The 18,642-nt window shown below is 38.5% G+C and overlaps 1 protein-coding gene and 1 long non-coding RNA gene across 2 annotated transcripts; both read right to left on the minus strand.

The window, feature by feature from the left end:
• Positions 1 to 1,314: 1,314 nt before the first annotated feature.
• On the minus strand, positions 1,315 to 2,596 carry LOC148931222 (uncharacterized). The gene is made up of 3 exons (XR_016136397.1): positions 2,399 to 2,596; positions 1,649 to 1,697; positions 1,315 to 1,560 (listed from the first exon to the last, which is right to left on the minus strand). It is a non-coding gene; the product is annotated as an uncharacterized LOC148931222 (long non-coding RNA).
• Positions 2,597 to 3,838: 1,242 nt separating this feature from the next.
• Positions 3,839 to 4,435, minus strand: LOC125210557 (uncharacterized). Its single transcript, XM_089066759.1, has 2 exons — positions 4,118 to 4,435; positions 3,839 to 4,015 (listed from the first exon to the last, which is right to left on the minus strand). The coding sequence occupies exons 1-2, from the start codon at positions 4,433 to 4,435 to the stop codon at positions 3,839 to 3,841; spliced, it is 495 nt and encodes a 164-aa protein (XP_088922885.1).
• Between the last annotated feature and the right edge of the window lie 14,207 nt (positions 4,436 to 18,642).

Genomic DNA, 18,642 nt, shown 5'->3' on the forward strand with positions numbered 1-18,642 from the left:
AATGATGTTTATTTCAAATTATATTAATTTTATTTTAATATATAAAAAATGTTATTCAAATTTTTAGTTTTACAAAATTCATAAAAATTAAAGCTCGATTTGTCACTTTCTCTATCATTTCAAATAAATTAATAAAATAACAACTGAATATGAATTTTATGAATATAAAATTTTCAATAATAAAATAAATATATAAATTAAAATGAACTATGCCAAATATGAAAAAAAAAAAAGAAGAAGAAAAAGAATAGTACTCACATTAATTCATATTATAAAATATGTGGCGTATCATTCCTCAATTAAAAAGGCGGTGTTATGTGTAATTGATTTAAAGTGATTTAATTTGAGGAGCAGTAGTTAATGCATCTGAGTGCAAGTAAGTAATTGGAGAGTATTAAATTCGTTGAAGGAATTAAACAGACATTAATAGCAGGCACTGAACATGGTGGGCAATAAAGGAGGCGGTGTTATTTGTAATTGATTCCATTTTGGAAAATAAGGTGATCTATTTATTGTGAGTTTAACAACGCGTATGGATCTATTTATAAATATGAATAATAGTAAATGTATCGTATTCGGCAGTTGTGCAGTGAATATTTTCCAGTTCATAGTGGTACTGGAATTCAGACCCATATTTATTAGTGTAAATTAATGGACTTTTCCAACCCACACCACATATAATTTAATCTAATTCACTATAGAACTAAGTTAAAATCAATGATCGGTAATTTATGTATAACGTGTGCAGTTCTGTCCACGTGGTGCCGGGACAATATATAATTACCCTTTCTTCTCCTTCATTCCTTTCTTCTCTACCGAATTACTCTTACACTTATCTTTATTATTGACCTGGAGTCACCAATTAAATTAACCACTTATCTTTATTATTCATCTAGAGTCACCAATTAAATTAATTTGATTGTAGTCTCTCCATTCCTTAAAAATAGATGATATTTGTTATTTTAGGATGTCCATTAAAAATAAACTAATTTTATTTAAGGAAACAAGTAAATCTTATTTTTCACTAACAATACTTCAATCATTTTTTCTCTATTCATCTTTACATTTCAAATATTATCTATTTTTTAGAGACAGGTGGAGTATTATACACCCATTTGATGTTTAGAATAAAACAATAGTGACATCATTGATTGAGTATTAGTGTATTACTGATAATTCTAGACATTTTATTTAATTGGAATAAAATGAAAGAGGGATGTTGTGAGGTGCAGAGTAGTAGTAGAATAGTGCAGAGTAGTAGTAGAATGTTTTTAGGCACAAAGAAAAGTTAAAAGAGGGGAAATGGTGCATATGACAAGTCATTAGCAAAGGTGGCCACACTCATCAATATTCTGAGTAATGATATTGAGGTATACAACTCACACACCCTTATTAACTCAAAACATGTTGCCATAAAAATGGTTGGTCATCCTCATTCCTTCCTTTCACAAATACTCCTCGAGCATTCATAACCAACGGCCTCTGATTTGGATTTGGATTTGGATGTCATCATAAAACTACATCTGCCATATCTGATTATCCGAATTCCAATCCCTTACACTAAATATAAATTTAAACATGCATTAATAAAATAATGATAAGATACAAATTTTATATACTTGTATAAATTTCAAACTATGATTCAGACCGTTAGAAACATCTGCCATATCTGATCATCCAAATTCCAATCCCTTACACTACATATAAATTTAAACATGCATTAATAAAATAATGATAAAATGCAAATTATATATACTTGTATAAATTTCAAACTATGATTCAGACCGTTAGAAAATGTCAACAGATGACAGCAAAAAAAAAATGTCAACACATTGTCAATAGTTGATGCCGTGTTGACACCGTATTAACCTCAAAATCTTGAAATTTGACAATACGTTGACGTTGTGCTAACACTGTATTGACACTGTCAATTTAAAGTTTGTACAACGTATAGCGTTTGTATTTTACCAATGTATTAATTCTAACATGTTTAATTCTAACATGTTTAATTCTGTGCACCATGGGTATGTCCTAATCTAGTTTCGAATAGGACAAGGTGTCACCATTTTTATTGGACAATGTGATAGAAAAAAAAATAATAATGATGTGGTAGACAGTAGTAAATACGGGTAATATTAAGTGTAAAACATCCAAAAATGTGGGCATCACGTGCATCAGTGCATGATGCTCTCAAACCAAAGGCAGGAACTTTTGTTTCCTTATTCTCACCACAAAACAAAGATGCATCTATCAAACGAGGAGCAATGCACTGGTTTCAGTACATATACATGATTCGAGTAGCAGTAACAAAATAATCACACTCAGAATAAAGGGTATTGTCAGATCCAGTAAATAGAAAACAACAAATATTCTGCAAGCACTCGATAATTTGTCTTACCCCAACCAAAATCCATATTGATGATAACTTCAAAATCAAACGTGCTTACTTTTCCAGGCTGTAAAATCATCGCTAATAGGCAATATGCCGATCAATTACTCCCGATATTCCACCCTACTAGAGACGCTTCTTTTTCAGCCATTTTGGAAAAAAATGATAAGTGAAGAAAAAAGTAAAATAAGAGATAGAACAATAATTAAGAGACACTTTACTTTTTCTTCTACTTTAATTTTTTCCAAAATGACTGCTAAAAAAAAGAAGTGTGTCAGGTAGGGTGGGACAGTTATAGAAGAGAGCAGGAACCAAGAGACACTTTCATGAATTGAAAATTATAAGATTGAATTCTGAATTATGTACGGTCAGCTTCACAATATGAACTAATTGAAAAAAGGGAATAGGAAAAAGTAACAAATGATCATAATCGGAAGACTAAGAGTGTCCATTATAGTTGGCCGGGCCAAGCCACAAAGTGTGGCCAGGCCACAAAATCGTGGTCAGGCTACCAACGCCCATGTTTTTCACTATAGTGGATATGCTCAAACCACCAAATAATTTAATTTTTCTCATTTTGTTTATATTTTAATTCTACTACAATAAAAGTTATTGGACTATAATAATTAAAAAAATGCATAAGAACTAAAATTAAAACAAAATCTTCATTATATTATAGAAAGGGGTAAAATTATACAATGAAAATTTTCGACGTCTCATAAACTACTTTCCCAACGCATTTCACGCTCTACCTCCTCCTCCGCTACGATTCTAAACCTCTTCGACCAAATCAGTCTGCAGTGTCGTATGTGATGTTTCTCTCCGCATATCGGCGAACCGTTGGATCAAGTATGCATTACTACGCGGTACACCCATCTGCAGTGGGGCGATTGCAATACCGTGACTTGTACTAGCACCCTCTTCCGGTGCACAGTTCTATGCAGAATATCCTTCGTCATCTATTATCATATTATGCAATATGATACATGCGTACATGATGGAGGCGACATCATTTTCGTGCCATTGTCGAACCGGGCACAGTAGAATGGCCCATCGCGCTTGGAGGACACCAAAAGCAAACTCAACATCCTTCCTAGAACCCTCTTGTTTGGCCGTGAAATAGGATTGTTTCGGCCCAACCGGGTGCCGGATCGTCTTGACAAACACGGGCCAACGAGGGTATATCCCATCGGCTAAATAGTATGCCATGTTGTACTGCGTCCCGTTGGCCATGAATCTGACTGTCGAACCCTCACCCTGACACTCATCATTGAAGAGATGAGACGGATGCAGTTCGTTGATGTCGTTGTTCGACCATGCGACACCAAAATATGCATGCCAGATTCGCAATCGGTAGTCAGCAACAACTTCCAGTATCATTGTTGGGTGTTTCCCTTTGAATCCAGATGTGAACTGCCCCTTCCAAGCAACCGGGCAGTTCCTCCACTCTCAGTGCATGCAATCGATGCTGTCTAATATCCCCGGAAAATTATGCACTCTCCTGTGCATATCTATCAATCTCTGGCACTCATCGGTATTTGGCTTCCGTAGATACTCCGGACCGAAGATGTCCTGGATACCATTACAAAACTGTCTCAGCGTCGTTAGGCCAGTTGTTTCACCCAACTGTAGGTATTCGTCGAACATATCAGCGGGACTGGCATAGGCAAGCTGCCTAATTGCAGCGGTACACTTCTGATATGTCGACAACCCGAGTCGGCCACTAGCATCACTGCGTAGTGTGTAACACGAGTATCGCTGCGCCAATGTAGTCGCTATACGGATGAATAACTGTTGCGACATTCTGAATCGGTGACGGAAAATCTCTGCCGGGTAACGGGGGCTATCGCCAAAGTAGTCTTCCATCAACCGCTGGTCGGCCCCGACATGGTCATGGCAGATGGTCTGCCGATGATAGAACGGGCGAACGAACGCCGCCACCGCCGCCGCCGCCTCCTTCTCCTCGTCTGCTTCCCGCTGCACCTCTTGAACGAGTTCATCGAACTCCCTATCCACCAATTGTTGAAACTCATCGTCAGAACTCATTTTTCCAAAGTAGAATTGGAGATAAAATGAAAAGAGTGGAGATTGGAATGGTGTAAAAAATTGGGAAAAAAATGGTTATATTTATAGAATTAATAAAAAAAAATTAAAATTAGGGGACCCGCGGCTGAGCCGCGGCCCGTGGCCGCTGCAATAGGAGCGCCGCGGCTCACGCCCAGGCGCCGCGGCCTGGGCACGCGAGTGTCACTCTCGTGGGAGACCCCCCTGCCACGCCCGCCCATGAAACTCACTATAGGGAGCCGCGGCTGGGCCACGGGAGAGCCAAGAGCCGCGGCTCTCCTATAGTGGATGCTCTAAGTTAGAAGGATTTTAAGCCAAAAAATGCCAGAAATACAAACTGCCAATGTTTGAAGGAATCCTTTCCACAATCCACTCAATACTTATATTCTTCCAAAGGCAATCATAGGAGTTTCTATACTTTAATGTACGAGTCTTCCAATTCACCATTCTAGTCTTAACAACATATCCATTTGGGGCATAAAGTGTGGGCTGCCTTGGCTGTGGCTCTTCTAGTCACTCCAGGCCAGGATCAAATTGATTCTTTTTTGAATCTAAATTCCCTCAGCGCCAGAGGATATTCTTAGAAGATTCATAGTCGAGATGGAAACAGCTAAGGCCCCGTCCTTTACCCGGCTTCACCTTAAAAGTTATATACTAGTATTAATTAAGAAATTGAATAGAACTTAAAATACCAAGTAATGTCAAATTCAAGTAGCTCCGGACATGATGGAAGATAGAGTATTAGAGCATCAATATTGTCATCAAAGATATGAACTGTTTGGCATGATCATAACTAGCTAAGTCTCCCATATTACGAAGGCCTAACATTATCAAAAATCTTGTTTAATATCAAATGCAAAAAATGACGAAATCTACAAGAGCATGATTTTACATTATCAACATCAATAGGAAAATAGATACTTTGAAATATTCTTATATGCAGTAATTCTTCAAGATAACACAAACATAAACAAATCCACCCTAAATAAACGAACGAATAAGGTAAATGGTAAGCTAAGAATTTTGCTACATGTATAAAAATATTTGGAAACACATTTCAATTACCGGTAGTAAAAGTTTATGTAATTGCCGCATGTATTTGGTTGTTAAAAATTAGATAATTCAAAAAATTACAGCCCTGGGGACTAAGTTGTATTAATTATCAAATACTAAGTAGTATTTATGTGAAGACACTAGACTCCAGAAGAGACACGGTACAAATCACAATTTTTATAAAAAAAAAGAAAGAGAAAACAAACAACATAGAAATGAAGAAACACCAACTTAGCCTAAAGCTTAAAGATAGAGACATGTAATTTCATAGTAAAACAACAAAGGATAAGTAATTCAACACATTCATATCTTCATCATGAAGAATGTTGTGTAGCCATACTATGAGTAATTGAACATGTATACTCTATTTGATAGGTGTCCTTGTTACAGAGCCAAAATTCTCAGTGCTTATCGTGCCATTACACTAAAATAGATTATTGAATTTAACAGCATATAAAGATGTCAAGATATTGACTTCTCACCCAAGCTAATTGAAAATATAGATTAGATATCATTCAATTGGCTAAAAGATTATCCCCTAAAGGGCATTTACTTAATCTCTAAAAAATTGTAGTTTAAGCTATCACATACTTTCATAAATTATGAGTACAAATTTGAATCATGTAATCATCCTTCTAATATGTATTGTAAATCCAATCCATTACCTGAATGAAATAGTATAAATCTCTAATTCAATTATACAAATTTTTGTGGTAACAAAGCTACGGATTGGATAGGAATTAATCAAATCCAACTCATTACCGGCGTCCATGTCTCTCGCCGATGTTCAATGAGAAAAATGCGTCAGATAAGATTATTATTGGGCTTAACGGCCCAATTCTTAATAGATATGGCCCATCCCATTAATGTTAAGGTTATGTTTGGTATGAATGTGTAAATAAGCCTACATAAAGATTATATATGTCGATTAGGTAAGATGGCATATTAATGTGTGTTATAATATGAAACTTTTTTTTAAGTTGCCAACCTGTTAATTTATCAACGCAGTGTATTAAAATCGTCAATACAAATTTGTGTTAATATTTTAAATATCAATATCAGCACGATGTATTAAAATATCAACTGAGTTTATACTTACATTTCAATGTCATTGTGCTGACATTTTCAATGCACTATATTAATGAGTTAGCTGAGTTAACAGCTTAAGAAAGTTAGCAACGAATCACACCTCATAACATGAATATGTTAATAAGCCTACATAAATATCAATTAGGTAAGATGACATATTAGAACATTGATGTGAATCCAGGTTTACAACATCATAGATTATCAGGACATCGAGGGTCATAGGTTCATTAAGGTCCAAGAAGAAGGTGTAGACATGACAAGAAGCCAAGCCGCAGTTGGATTTAGCTTATGAAGATAAAGTCCAAATGCTCTTCTTAAGCCACCATTGTCTTCATCGTCGAAAGAGCTTTGTGTGAGTACCTTGAGCTGTAAAATACATCCGATCTGGCGTTATGCACTGTTTTTGCGTTTTTCCTCCAGAGAATTCGCCCGGCCGGGAGAAATGTGCCGTGGGAAACGCCCAACCGGGCGTTTCATCTGGTTATGACTTTTTGACCAAAACTTATCTTATTTTGCTCCTTTTTCACTCTAGGATGTGTTTGAATTGGTTGATAGACACATTTAGATGCATGTAAGGCTCAATCTAGTGTTTGATTTGTTGGTTAAATTTTTTGTGTTGCTCGCTCAACGAGCAAGGACCCGTTGAATAAGGTTGAAAATGACTGTTTTATTATCTATGAAAAATTGAGTGACAATAATATGTGCAACACTATTTCAATCTTAGATTATCTAAAATTACTAGTATAGCCCTCAATCTTGGAAATATAGAAAAAAGTTAGAGGATAGTTTTGGAATTTCCAACTATAATGTAGCTTTAAATAACAAACCAAATATGTGTTATTAAGGACTATAGATAATATACCATCAATTCAAACACCACAAATAGAAATAGAAAACCAAGAAAAGTATTGCTGCAAGATGGTTGTGTTCTCATCTAAATGAAATATAAGCACCAATTCAAACACACCCTTAGTATAGATAGACAGGTTAGGGTTTTATCATATCAGCTTTGAACTCATTTGTAAACAAACAAAGTCTCAACATTGATTATTGAAGATTTATCAAAATCCCATGTGGTTGAATTTAATCTATTGTCGGGCTTATATTACTTGTTAATGTATGCTTGCTAGTTTGTGTTGCTAGTTGGTGAAGCCATTAGGTTTTTAATTGTGAAAGTAGCCATTGAGTTTTCTTTCTTGATCTTTAATCTAAAGAGTGAACTGCGTTTTAGTCCCTAGCTAATGTGAATCTTAGGGATTCAAGACACATATGTTTGCCCCGGACTTGCTCTTATAAATATTTCACCAACCCAAACAAACTCAATAAGAAATGAAACAATAAAAATGGTGGAAAAGGAAGAAGATGAAGGTGTTATGATTTAGATAGATGTTTGGAACCTATGGACCTTCTACAAAACAATGAAGACAACCCAAGACAACTTTCACCAAAGCAAAAATCTAAGGGCTCCACAAAACTAGCAACACAAGAACTAGAATTGCATATCTTAACATTTAATCTAAGTCCGACAATAGATTAAGTGCAACCACAAGGGATTTTGATAAATCTTCAAAGATGAAGAAGGATGCTCAATGTTGAGACTTTGTTTGATTACAAATGAGTTCAAAGCTACCCAAGAACCAACCCTAGTGTAGTATTTATACTAGAAGTGAAAAAGGAGCAAAATAAAACAAGTCTTGGTCAAAAAGTCACATCTCGGACAAAACACCCAACTGGGTGTTTCCCATAGCTCATTTCACCCGCCCGCGTAAAGTTTCTAGACAAAAATTGTTCTCTCGGAAAAATTGCCCGACTGGGTATTTTCGGGTGGGCAAAACACCCGCCCGCGTGTTTCTTTCTGCATTGCGTGACTTTCTTAAAATTATCATAACTTCCTCATCCGGGCTCCGATTGAGGCATGCAAGATACTCACGTGAAGCTCTTTCGATGATGGAGACAATGGTGGTCCGATGAGAGAATTTGAAATTTATCTTCATAGTGAAATTATAGTTTGAGTCAGACCTCCGAATTTGACTTGGCTCCTTGTCATGTCTCCACCCTCTTCTCGGACCTCAATCAACCCATGCCCCTCGATATCGTTGTATTCTATGATTATGAATATCTGGATTCACATCACTAGCCTTTACGATAGCTGCACCACAGAACTCTAACAAAAACAAAATTCCAAATAACCCTAACGCTTTATATAATGACGAATGAGTTTTTTTCGAACTAAAACACCCTCAGAGGTCATTTTTGTCACTCCAGTATATTTCTGACATATGATTTCTACCACAATTTTTCCAGCAACTTATTATGTAATTTCCTAATAAGTTTTGGTAATTCATACATGACTAAATTTTTGTAATTATTTACACTTTCTATATTTTTAATGTAAGATCTATCATTATGTACATTAATTAATATAAAAATTATAAAATGAGACCCTTTGTTCCCTATAAAACACATTTCTTTGTTTCTATTCTCCGTAATTTTTCTTTCTATTTTACCTTGATTAATGGATCAATTATTTAATATGTAAATATCATAATTTTGCAGTATTAATTTATAAATTTACATTCTTTTAATTTCAAATACTAATAAAAGAATATATCCAATGCCTAAATAGCTAATCTCACATGCTTGAATATTTTTAAAATACATGTTTCAATTTTATCATGAATGACAAGAAACTATGCAAAATTTATATCTAAAGATCGAATGTATGTATATGATGTCAGAAATTTCAATTTGAGCTAAATTAAAATTCTAAATAAAATATTAATCACAAATCATCTTAAAGTTAGTCTTAGAGTAACAAATTAGTTCGATGGTATATAATGAAATACTCTCTTCATCTCACTCTAAGTGACACATTTTCCTTTTTGGGATGCCACTCTAAATGACACATTTCTAAATACAGAGACATCACTCTCTCTACTTGATACACTCGGATTTTGCATTATTTTAAGACCTTTATTTGGTCCGTTTTTAATGTAATCACAATTCATGTCCATATTTTGCATATTTAATCTATTTTTGGTATTTTGACGTGTTTTGTAAGAAATGTGCATATTTGAGCCAAAAAAGACAACAAAAAGTCAAAGTTGGAAAACTGGAGCATTCGAGACGCCCAGCGCTCCACTGCAACGCATACAGCGACCACTGAGCCAGTAGCGGTCCGCTCCAGAGAAAGTGTGCTAAAACGAAGAACACGCCCTGCGACCACTGGAGAGTGTGCAGCGACCGCTCCAAGAGTTTATGAAGCTACGAGATTATTCACAGCGAACGCTGCAAAACAGTGTAGCGACCGCTAACCAGGAGGCAGAGGCTACGGATCAACATGCCGCGACCGCTGGCCAAGGTGTAGCGGCCCGCTGCGAAAACGCAGCGCACAGAATTGACCTATTTTCTTGTCACGACCGCACTTTCTAAGGATAGAAAGCCCAGTTGATCGCGACTAGGGGAGGATGAAAGAAGCGGGGAAGAAAGGGGAAAAACTGTGGCACAACTGAAAATGAACTGAAATAACTTGGAATATATATAAATCAGAGTGCATGATACAAAGAATGTAAACTCGACTTTTACATTGCAGCGGAAGAGTCAAGAGCAGATGACATCGTGTATGGAGACACGACGCATTCATGTACTATTCTATCGAAGGATCTTCATTTGTCAGTGCTCAACACCGCCCGCCGTCATCACTGCTCAACCTCCACATTTTTAAAACATATGCAGGGCTGAGTACTTGGTGTACACAGTGGACACGTGCCGAAATATATTTTACTGAAAAGAAACTAGTTTTTGTCAAGCCACTACTGAGTGAACTCGGGGTTTTATCTTAAAAGGCCCGAGGACACTAAAATCATTTCTTTGTAAACTGTGATCATGATCTATTTTTCCTAAAACTAATACCATATCTGAAACTGTGGGAACTGGGTATGCATGGGCTTACCCCACTTACAAACCGAAATTTTCTTAAACTGAGCCGGTCTAGTAGGGACGTCGCCCTTGCTAGACAAACAGATAGGCAAAGTTCATAACAAAACTTGGCAAGACAAAACACGTTGATAACTTAAATAACTGAAAGCATTCATACTGGGAACTAAAAGTATATCATATAAAGCTCACGAAATATCATTTCAAAATAAAAATTGTACTTTAAACTTAAAGGCATCATTCATATCTTAAATAGAAAGCCCACATAATCATATAGGATAGATAGCCCACAAAACATATCTTAAATACTCTTCGTAAAAACTGTACTGTAAATAGAAAGCCCGCAACATACTTATCATAAATACTGTACATTAAACAGAAAACCCACCTCGTTCGCTTAATTTCCTTAACTTGAATTTCTCGCTCTGATCTTAACTCGCGGAGAGAATCCTTTGTGAAAAACATAAACATAACAACATACTACCTCCGTCCCCCAAATTTTGACACACTTTGACCTGGCACGGGTTTTAAGAAATGTAATGGAAAGTGAATTAAAAAAGTTGGTGGGATGTGGGTCCTAGTTTTAAAGTATTAGTTTTATAATAGAATGTGAGTAGGAATGAGTTAGTGGAATATGGGTCAACTACCAAAAATGGTAAAAGTGAAGTGTGTCAAATTTTCAGGGACGGACCAAAATAGTAAACTGTGTCAAAATTTGGGGAACGGAGATAGTACTAATTAGACTCAAGACAATATCTCATTAGAATGCATGCCTCCTATTAAATTCCTTTTATTATTTCGTTAGGGAAAAATTTTAGAAACTCGCATATTAATTAGATTGAGGAATTTAATTAATTGCGTTGCTTACTGAAACTAAATCTTCCTTTGAGTTATTTATTTCGGGAAGGACTATTTTAAATTCTGTAAACTTTGGACATCGTCCCCCTTCATTCAATCTTTCGCGGGCGCTCCAAAATAAAATAGCATCTCATTTTAATTTCCTTGGCCCATCCTCCTTAGTTCATTACAAATATTAGTCCACTTCTTTATTAAAGTCCATAGCCCATACCTTTTAATTAAAGAGGCCCAGTAAAAATATAAATCAAGCCCAACTACTATACTCCTCACCTCCAGCGTCGCTTCTCTCATTTTCTAACTCACAAAAATCCCCAAATTGGAAGATTAAATCCCTAAATCATCTCTCTCTTTCTCTCTGCCCTTCTCGCCGTCGCCGGTCACTACTCCGGTCGGCAACTCCTCTGCACCACGGGAGTTCGTTTCTTCTTCCTCCTTCCTGATAAGGATCCATGTATTTTATGATCCATTTCCCAAGGATTTACCCTTTGATGATGCTTGATCTAACTATTTTTGTGATGCTATTTTCAATTTCTCAACACAAAGCAAAAGATATTAAATGATCCAACCAATAAAAATTGAATCTAAACAAGAATTGATGGAAGATTAGGAATGGAAAGCATGTGTATAATGATGAGATACAACCCTAGGCAACTTTCAATAGCTCTATCACCCCTTGGCTCCACTACTCAATGGATACACCCCATTGATGCATACCTCTACTTGAGTCAATCAAAGATGGAAACAAGCAACCTTTAAGGAAGGAATTGGATACAATCCTCAAAGAGGAAACTCTCTGGAGTAGAAACTTTAATTCAGCAAAACTTAAGGAAAAAGATGACATCAAAAGGTATTTATACTAGGGTCCAATTTCTAATGAAAAGGCCCACAAAATCTAGCCCGTGTCACTCTACCCGGCCGGGTGGAATTAAGGGCGTTAAATCACCCGGCCGGGTGAAATCCTCTGACTTCCTCACGCCTTGGATGGGCCATTCGGGGGGGGGGGGGGTGGCAGAAAGGTCACCTGGTCGGGTGGAAGAACTTGGTCTTGGCGATTCCAGCGGAGACACCTGGCCCGGGTGAGGTAGCGCCTCAGAATCCAATCTGTCGGGTGGGAGCTCCCAGCCTTCAAATTTCAGCACGAGTCTTGACGCATGCTCCTCGGTCTTCATAGACTCCTCCAGCATGGCTTTTTGGATGAAAGTGGAGATCCCCTCATGTAGGCGCCTCGTCATGGGCCTTCCGGGCGTGGTCGTATCATCCTCCCCTTCTTGAAAAGGATTTGTCCTCAAATCCGGACCTCCTACAAAGTTAAAAGGACTCAAATCAGTCACACTGAAAGTGTAACTTACATTATACTCACCGGGCAAGTCGATCACGTAGACATTGTCATTGATGCGCTCCAACACGAGGAAAGGACCGTCTCCTTTCGGAGCAAGCTTCCCCTTGGTCTTGTCGGGGAAACGGATCTCCCTAAGATGCACCCAAAGCCAATCACCGGGTTCAAAAACCATCTTCTTGCGCCCTTTGTTCACTTGACGCGCTACTAGCTCTCCCTATTCTCGAATCCTCTCTTGCACTTGCATGTGCAACTCCTTCACGAACTTAGCTTTCTCTTCTCCCCCTGCATCAAGCATAATTGGCTAAGGCAAATCCACCGTGGACAAATCCAACGGAGTGAGGGGGTTAAATCCATAAACAACTTCAAAAGGGGACAACTTAGTCGTGGAATGCAAAGTCCTACTGTATGCAAACTCGGCTATAGGTAGGCACTCATCCCAAGACATCTTATTCTCAAACACTAGGGCACGAAGGAGGGTACCTAAGGACCTATTCACTACCTCCATTTGCCCATCCATTTGGGGATGAGCGGTAGTAGAAAAGAGGAGTTTGGTTCCAAGATTTGCCCAAAGGGTTTTCCAAATGAAACTCAAAAATTTGACATCCCTATCACTCACAATGGTTTTTGGGATCCCATGCAATTTGACCGCTTCCTTGAAAAACAAATTTGCAATGAACTTAGCATCATTTGTCTTCCTACATAGAATGAAATGAGCCATCTTAGAGAACCTATCCACTACTACCCAAATACTTTCATTCTTTCCAGAAGACATGGGTAGGCCTAGCACAAAATCCATGGAGATATCTACCCAAGGGTGTGTAGGTGGAGGCAAAGGAGTATGAAGTCCAAAGTTATTAGACTTAGACTTAGCTTGCCTACATTCTATGCATTGACCACAAAATCTCTCAACATGTTTCTTTATGCAAGGCCAAAAGAAATGCTCACTCAAAATATCAAAAGTTTTTAACACTCCAAAATGCCTCATCAATCCACCCAAATGAGACTCCTTAATCAACAAGTCACGAAGAGAGCAATTAGGAATGCAAAGTTTATTCTCCTTATACAAATAACCATCTATCCTATAATATTTATCAAAAGATCCCTTTTCACATGCTTCAAAGATAGTGGCAAAATCATGGTCATGCTCATATAAGTCTTTAATGAACTCAAAACCAACATACTTTGAAGCACACAAAACAAGCACTTGTTTTCTCACATGCATCACATGATTATCAATCAAAGCATCATCATCTAAAGGCACGTGAGGTTTCCTAGAAAGGGCATCTGCAACAACATTCTCCTTCCCCTTTTTGTACTTGATCACATAAGGAAAAGTTTCTAGAAACGCGCTCCACTTGGCATGCCTCTTATCAAGCTTATGTTGACCCCCTAGGAACTTAATGGACTCATGATCGGCGTGAATCACAAACTCCCTATGCATGAGGTAATGTTGTCAATTCTCCAAGCACCTCACTATGTCATACAACTCCTTGTCATATGTAGGGTAGTTTAGTTGGGCTTGGCCAAGCTTTTCGGAGAAGTAGGCTATGGGCTTTCCCTCTTGCATGAGCACTCCACCTATTCCTACACCACTAGCATCACACTCTAGCTCAAAGGTCTTGTCAAAATTGGGAAGGGCTAACAAAGAAGCATGGGTAAGGTCATTTTTCAAAGTGTTAAAGGCCCTTTCATGCTCCTCTCCCCACTTAAACTCAACATTCTTCTTCACAAGGTGATTTAGGGGGGAGGTCTTAGTGGAAAAGTCTCTCACAAACCTCCTATAGAAGCTTGCTAGACTATGGAAAGATCGAACCTCACTCACATTCTTGGGTGTAGGCCACTCCCTAATCGCCTTCACTTTCTCCTCATCTACCTTCATACCATCCCTCCCCACAACAAATCCAAGAAACACCACCTCATCAACACAAAAAGTGCATTTAGATAATTTGGCATACAAAGCATGCATTCTCAACACTTTAAGAACATTTTTAAGATGACTAGCATGCTCTTCCACACTTTTACTATAAATCAAGATATATCCAAAGTATACCACCACAAACTTTCCAATGAAAGGACGAAGCACATGATTCATCAAACGCATGAAAGTAGAAGGAGCATTAGTCAACCCAAAAGGCATAACATGCCATTCATACAAGCCAAATTTGGTTTTAAAAGCGGTTTTCCATTCATCCTCTTCTTTCATGCGAATTTGGTGATACCCATTTGCTAAATCAATTTTGGAGAAACAATTAGAGCCACATAAGTCCTCAAGCATGTCATCTAACCTAGGTATAGGGTGCCTATACTTAATGGTGATCTTGTTGATAGCTCTATAATCTACACACATTCTCCAAGTTCCATCCTTCTTAGGCACCAAAATAACGGGTACGGCACAAGGTGAAAGAGATTCTCGAATCAAACCTTTGACAAGGAGTCCCTCGACTTGCCTTTGAAGCTCTTGAGTCTCCTTTGGGTTGGCCTTGTATGTCGCCCGATTGGGAAGAGATGAACCCGGCACAAAGTCAATTTGGTGCTCAATGCCCCTCAATGGTGGAAGCTCATTGGGTAGCTTATCCGGAAAGACATCCTTAAAACCTTGCAAGACACTTTCAATCACCAAAGGACAAGGGTTAGTATTAGCATTTAAACATAAATCGTTCCGGACCATGAGGAGAATGGTTGAACGGCTTTTTAGTGCCCACCCAAGGTTGGGAGTCCTAGCTAACAAGCAACCTTTTCCCTCCCTTGCTTGTGGTTTTTCTTGTTTAGGTACTTTATTTTTGCTCTCACCACCCCCACTCTCACTTTTTTAGCTCACCCTCACTCACAAGCCTTTTCTATCTATCCCTTTCCATTTCCCTTTGTAGATGTTGGTGTGCCTCAAACACATCCTTAGGTAAGAGGGGCTTCAACCTAACATTCAAACCATTCACCATGTAGAAATACTCATTGGTGAAACCATTCTTATACACACCCTCCGATCAAACTCCCAAGGCTTTCCCAGCAACACATGACAAGCTGTCATTGGAATGATATCACACATCACCTCATCCTCAAAGACACCATTCTTCAAAGGAACTAAGCATTGAGCCTTCACCTTTAGCTCTCCGTACTCCCCTAGCCATTGAAGCTTGCAAGGATTGAGATGTTTGTCAACTTTCAACCCCAACTTGGCCACCAATTGTTCGCTTACCACATTAGCACAACTACCTCCATCGATAATCACCAAACAAGTTTTAGTTCGTACCTTGCAATTCATATGGAAGATGTTGCACCTTTGCTCCTTCTGCTCTTCAAGGTCGGGTTGTACATTGAGCATCCTTAGCATCACTAGTGTCTTCGGCCCCTCATCCTCTTCTTCTCCACAAGAATATGACATACGCGGCTCCACACTCGCTTCCTTGCCTTCCACCACTCCATCCTCCTCATCCTCACTATGCACGCTACCATCTTTCCCAATAACCATCACTCTTTAGTTAGGGCACTCACGTGCATAGTGACCAAAGCCCTTACACTTGAAACATTGCACCTTGCTACTTTCCGTTGGAGAAGGATTTTTGGTAGTTTGTGGGCTCGGACTTGGCGATGCCTTGTATGGTGTCTTGCCTTGAGTAATAGGTTAACTCTCCATCTTCTTGGAAGGGGTACTCCACTTGTTTCCTCCTATCCCGGTTTGGTTAGAGGCTACCCTCGCCTTGCTAAGAGCCACTTATTTTCCTTGCCTCTCAAAGGTTTCGGCAAAACTTAGTACTTCCCCCAATGTGATTCCCCTTAAAGCCTCAATTTGGACTTTATGCTTCAACGAAGTGTTGAGACCATGGATGAATCGGTCTTGAGTAGATTCCTCCGATTCATTTACTCCAATCTTGTTCGTCAAGGCAAGAAGTTCATAATAGTAATCCATCACACTCATGGATCCTTACCTTAGGTCTTGAAGTTCTCCTCGAAGCTTGTGATAATAGGACCTAGGTACAAAGGACTCCTTCATGAATCAGCACAACTCATCCCATGAACACACAACCCCCATCCTAGCTATCCTCCTTTTCCTTAACACATCATTCCACCAAGTATTAGCATTACCCCTAAATTCGGCCAATGCAATCTTTACCTTGTCACCCTCGGAATAGTTGAGGGAAAAGATTTTCTCCACTTGAGATTCCCTCTCCAAGTAGGCCTCGGGGTCAAACTTGCCATGGAATTCGGGTAGGTTGTGTTTCAAGGTCTTGGTCGGATCATCAAACCTCGGTCGGGGCTCCTCCTCATAGTACCTATCCCTCCTAAATCTATCCCCATAAGGCTCCATCCCTCCATGTTGGTTTCCTACCCCAAAACGACCATACCTCCCATTTCCTACTCCAAACCGCCTATTGACTCCATTACCCCCTCCCCCCCCAAACGTTCCATTCTCCAAATTGTTAACCCTATCCCGTACATTCCCTCCTTGCCACCCCTCATACTCCTCCTCTTCAACATTTTCCTCCTGAACCTCATTGGGCACGACGTTTCCCATAGGAGTGGGAGGCCTCGTCCCCCGCTCTCCCTTCCAAGTGTTGAACTCTTCAAATAGAGTGTTTTATGAATCAAGCATGCGAGCTTCGGATTCTTTGGACCGAACAATGGATTCTCTTGCCCGAACATCCATTTGGGGCATCACCTCTTGCTTGAATTCCTTCATCATTTGTGCCATCATGTTCACAAGATCACCTTCGGGTTTGGAACTACTTGAGCCCGCCCCCTTCCCTACTTCCTCCTCATGGATGTCCCCCATCTTGTTAGATCGAGTAATAGGAGGCATCCAAGTTACCTACAAACACAAAGACAAAGACTAGGAACTAGCCGTAGATATTAGTAAAATAAGAAAGAGATATTTAAGAAGCTAACTCACCCCAATGTAGTATCCCAACACCCCCCAAGTCACTCACCAATATCACTCGGTAGGTTTAGAATATAGTGGGGCTAGTATCACACACTCTCGATCCAATTCCCACTCTTGGCGCCCGGACAACTCAATCAAGGTATACACCTCAAGAACATATGGACACCAAGTAGTTAATACCAAAGTTATAATGATTAAACATATGAAAACAAGGAAAACTAGGCCTAGAGCAAAAACACACACTAAAGAACACAAGACATGGGCTGAAGCTTTTTGCTGAAATTTGGCTGATCTTTATTAATTTTTTTGGTATTGTTCCTCACGCCCAATTTGGATGAATTTTGGTGGATAGATTCAAAAACAAGTCTAGATCAAGGAAAAAATAGCCATATATAGTCAGATTTGATAATTAGATAGGTTTTGTATGGTTTTCCCAAACTATGACAAAACAGGGCAATGATGTTAATCTCCACAGTTAACTAGTTAAACGAAGGAATATTTCGATGAAATTTTTCAGGTATCTAAGAAACATAACATAGATTATACACACAAAATTTCAGCTTAATCTAACCAAAATTGATCAATCCGATCATCCCGACAAAACAGAGTAAAACAAAGAACAAAAGGAAAAATAACCCAACCCAAAGCAACAATAGATCAAACACCTAGTGGGTACTAGGCTCTAGATACCAAATGATAAGGATCCATGTATTTTATGATCCATTTCCCAAGGATTTACCCTTTGATGATGCTTGATCTAACTATTTTTGTGATGCTATTTTCAATTTTTCAACACAAAGCAAAAGGTATTAAAAGATCCAACCAATAAAAATTGAATCTAAACAAGAACTGATGGAAGATTAGGAATGGAGAGCATGTGTAAAATGATGAGATAAAAGAGTTATGCCATAGGACCTTGACCAAAAGAATGGAAACAACCCTAGGCAACTTTCAATATCTCTATCACCCCTTGACTCCACTACTCAATGGATACACCCCATTGATGCATACCTCTACTTGAGTCAATCAAAGATGGAA

This window comes from Salvia hispanica, chromosome 3, assembly GCF_029641045.1.
Source record: "Salvia hispanica isolate PSC_SH4W2 chromosome 3, Shi_PSC_v1, whole genome shotgun sequence".
NCBI classification, from domain to species: domain Eukaryota; kingdom Viridiplantae; phylum Streptophyta; class Magnoliopsida; order Lamiales; family Lamiaceae; genus Salvia; species Salvia hispanica.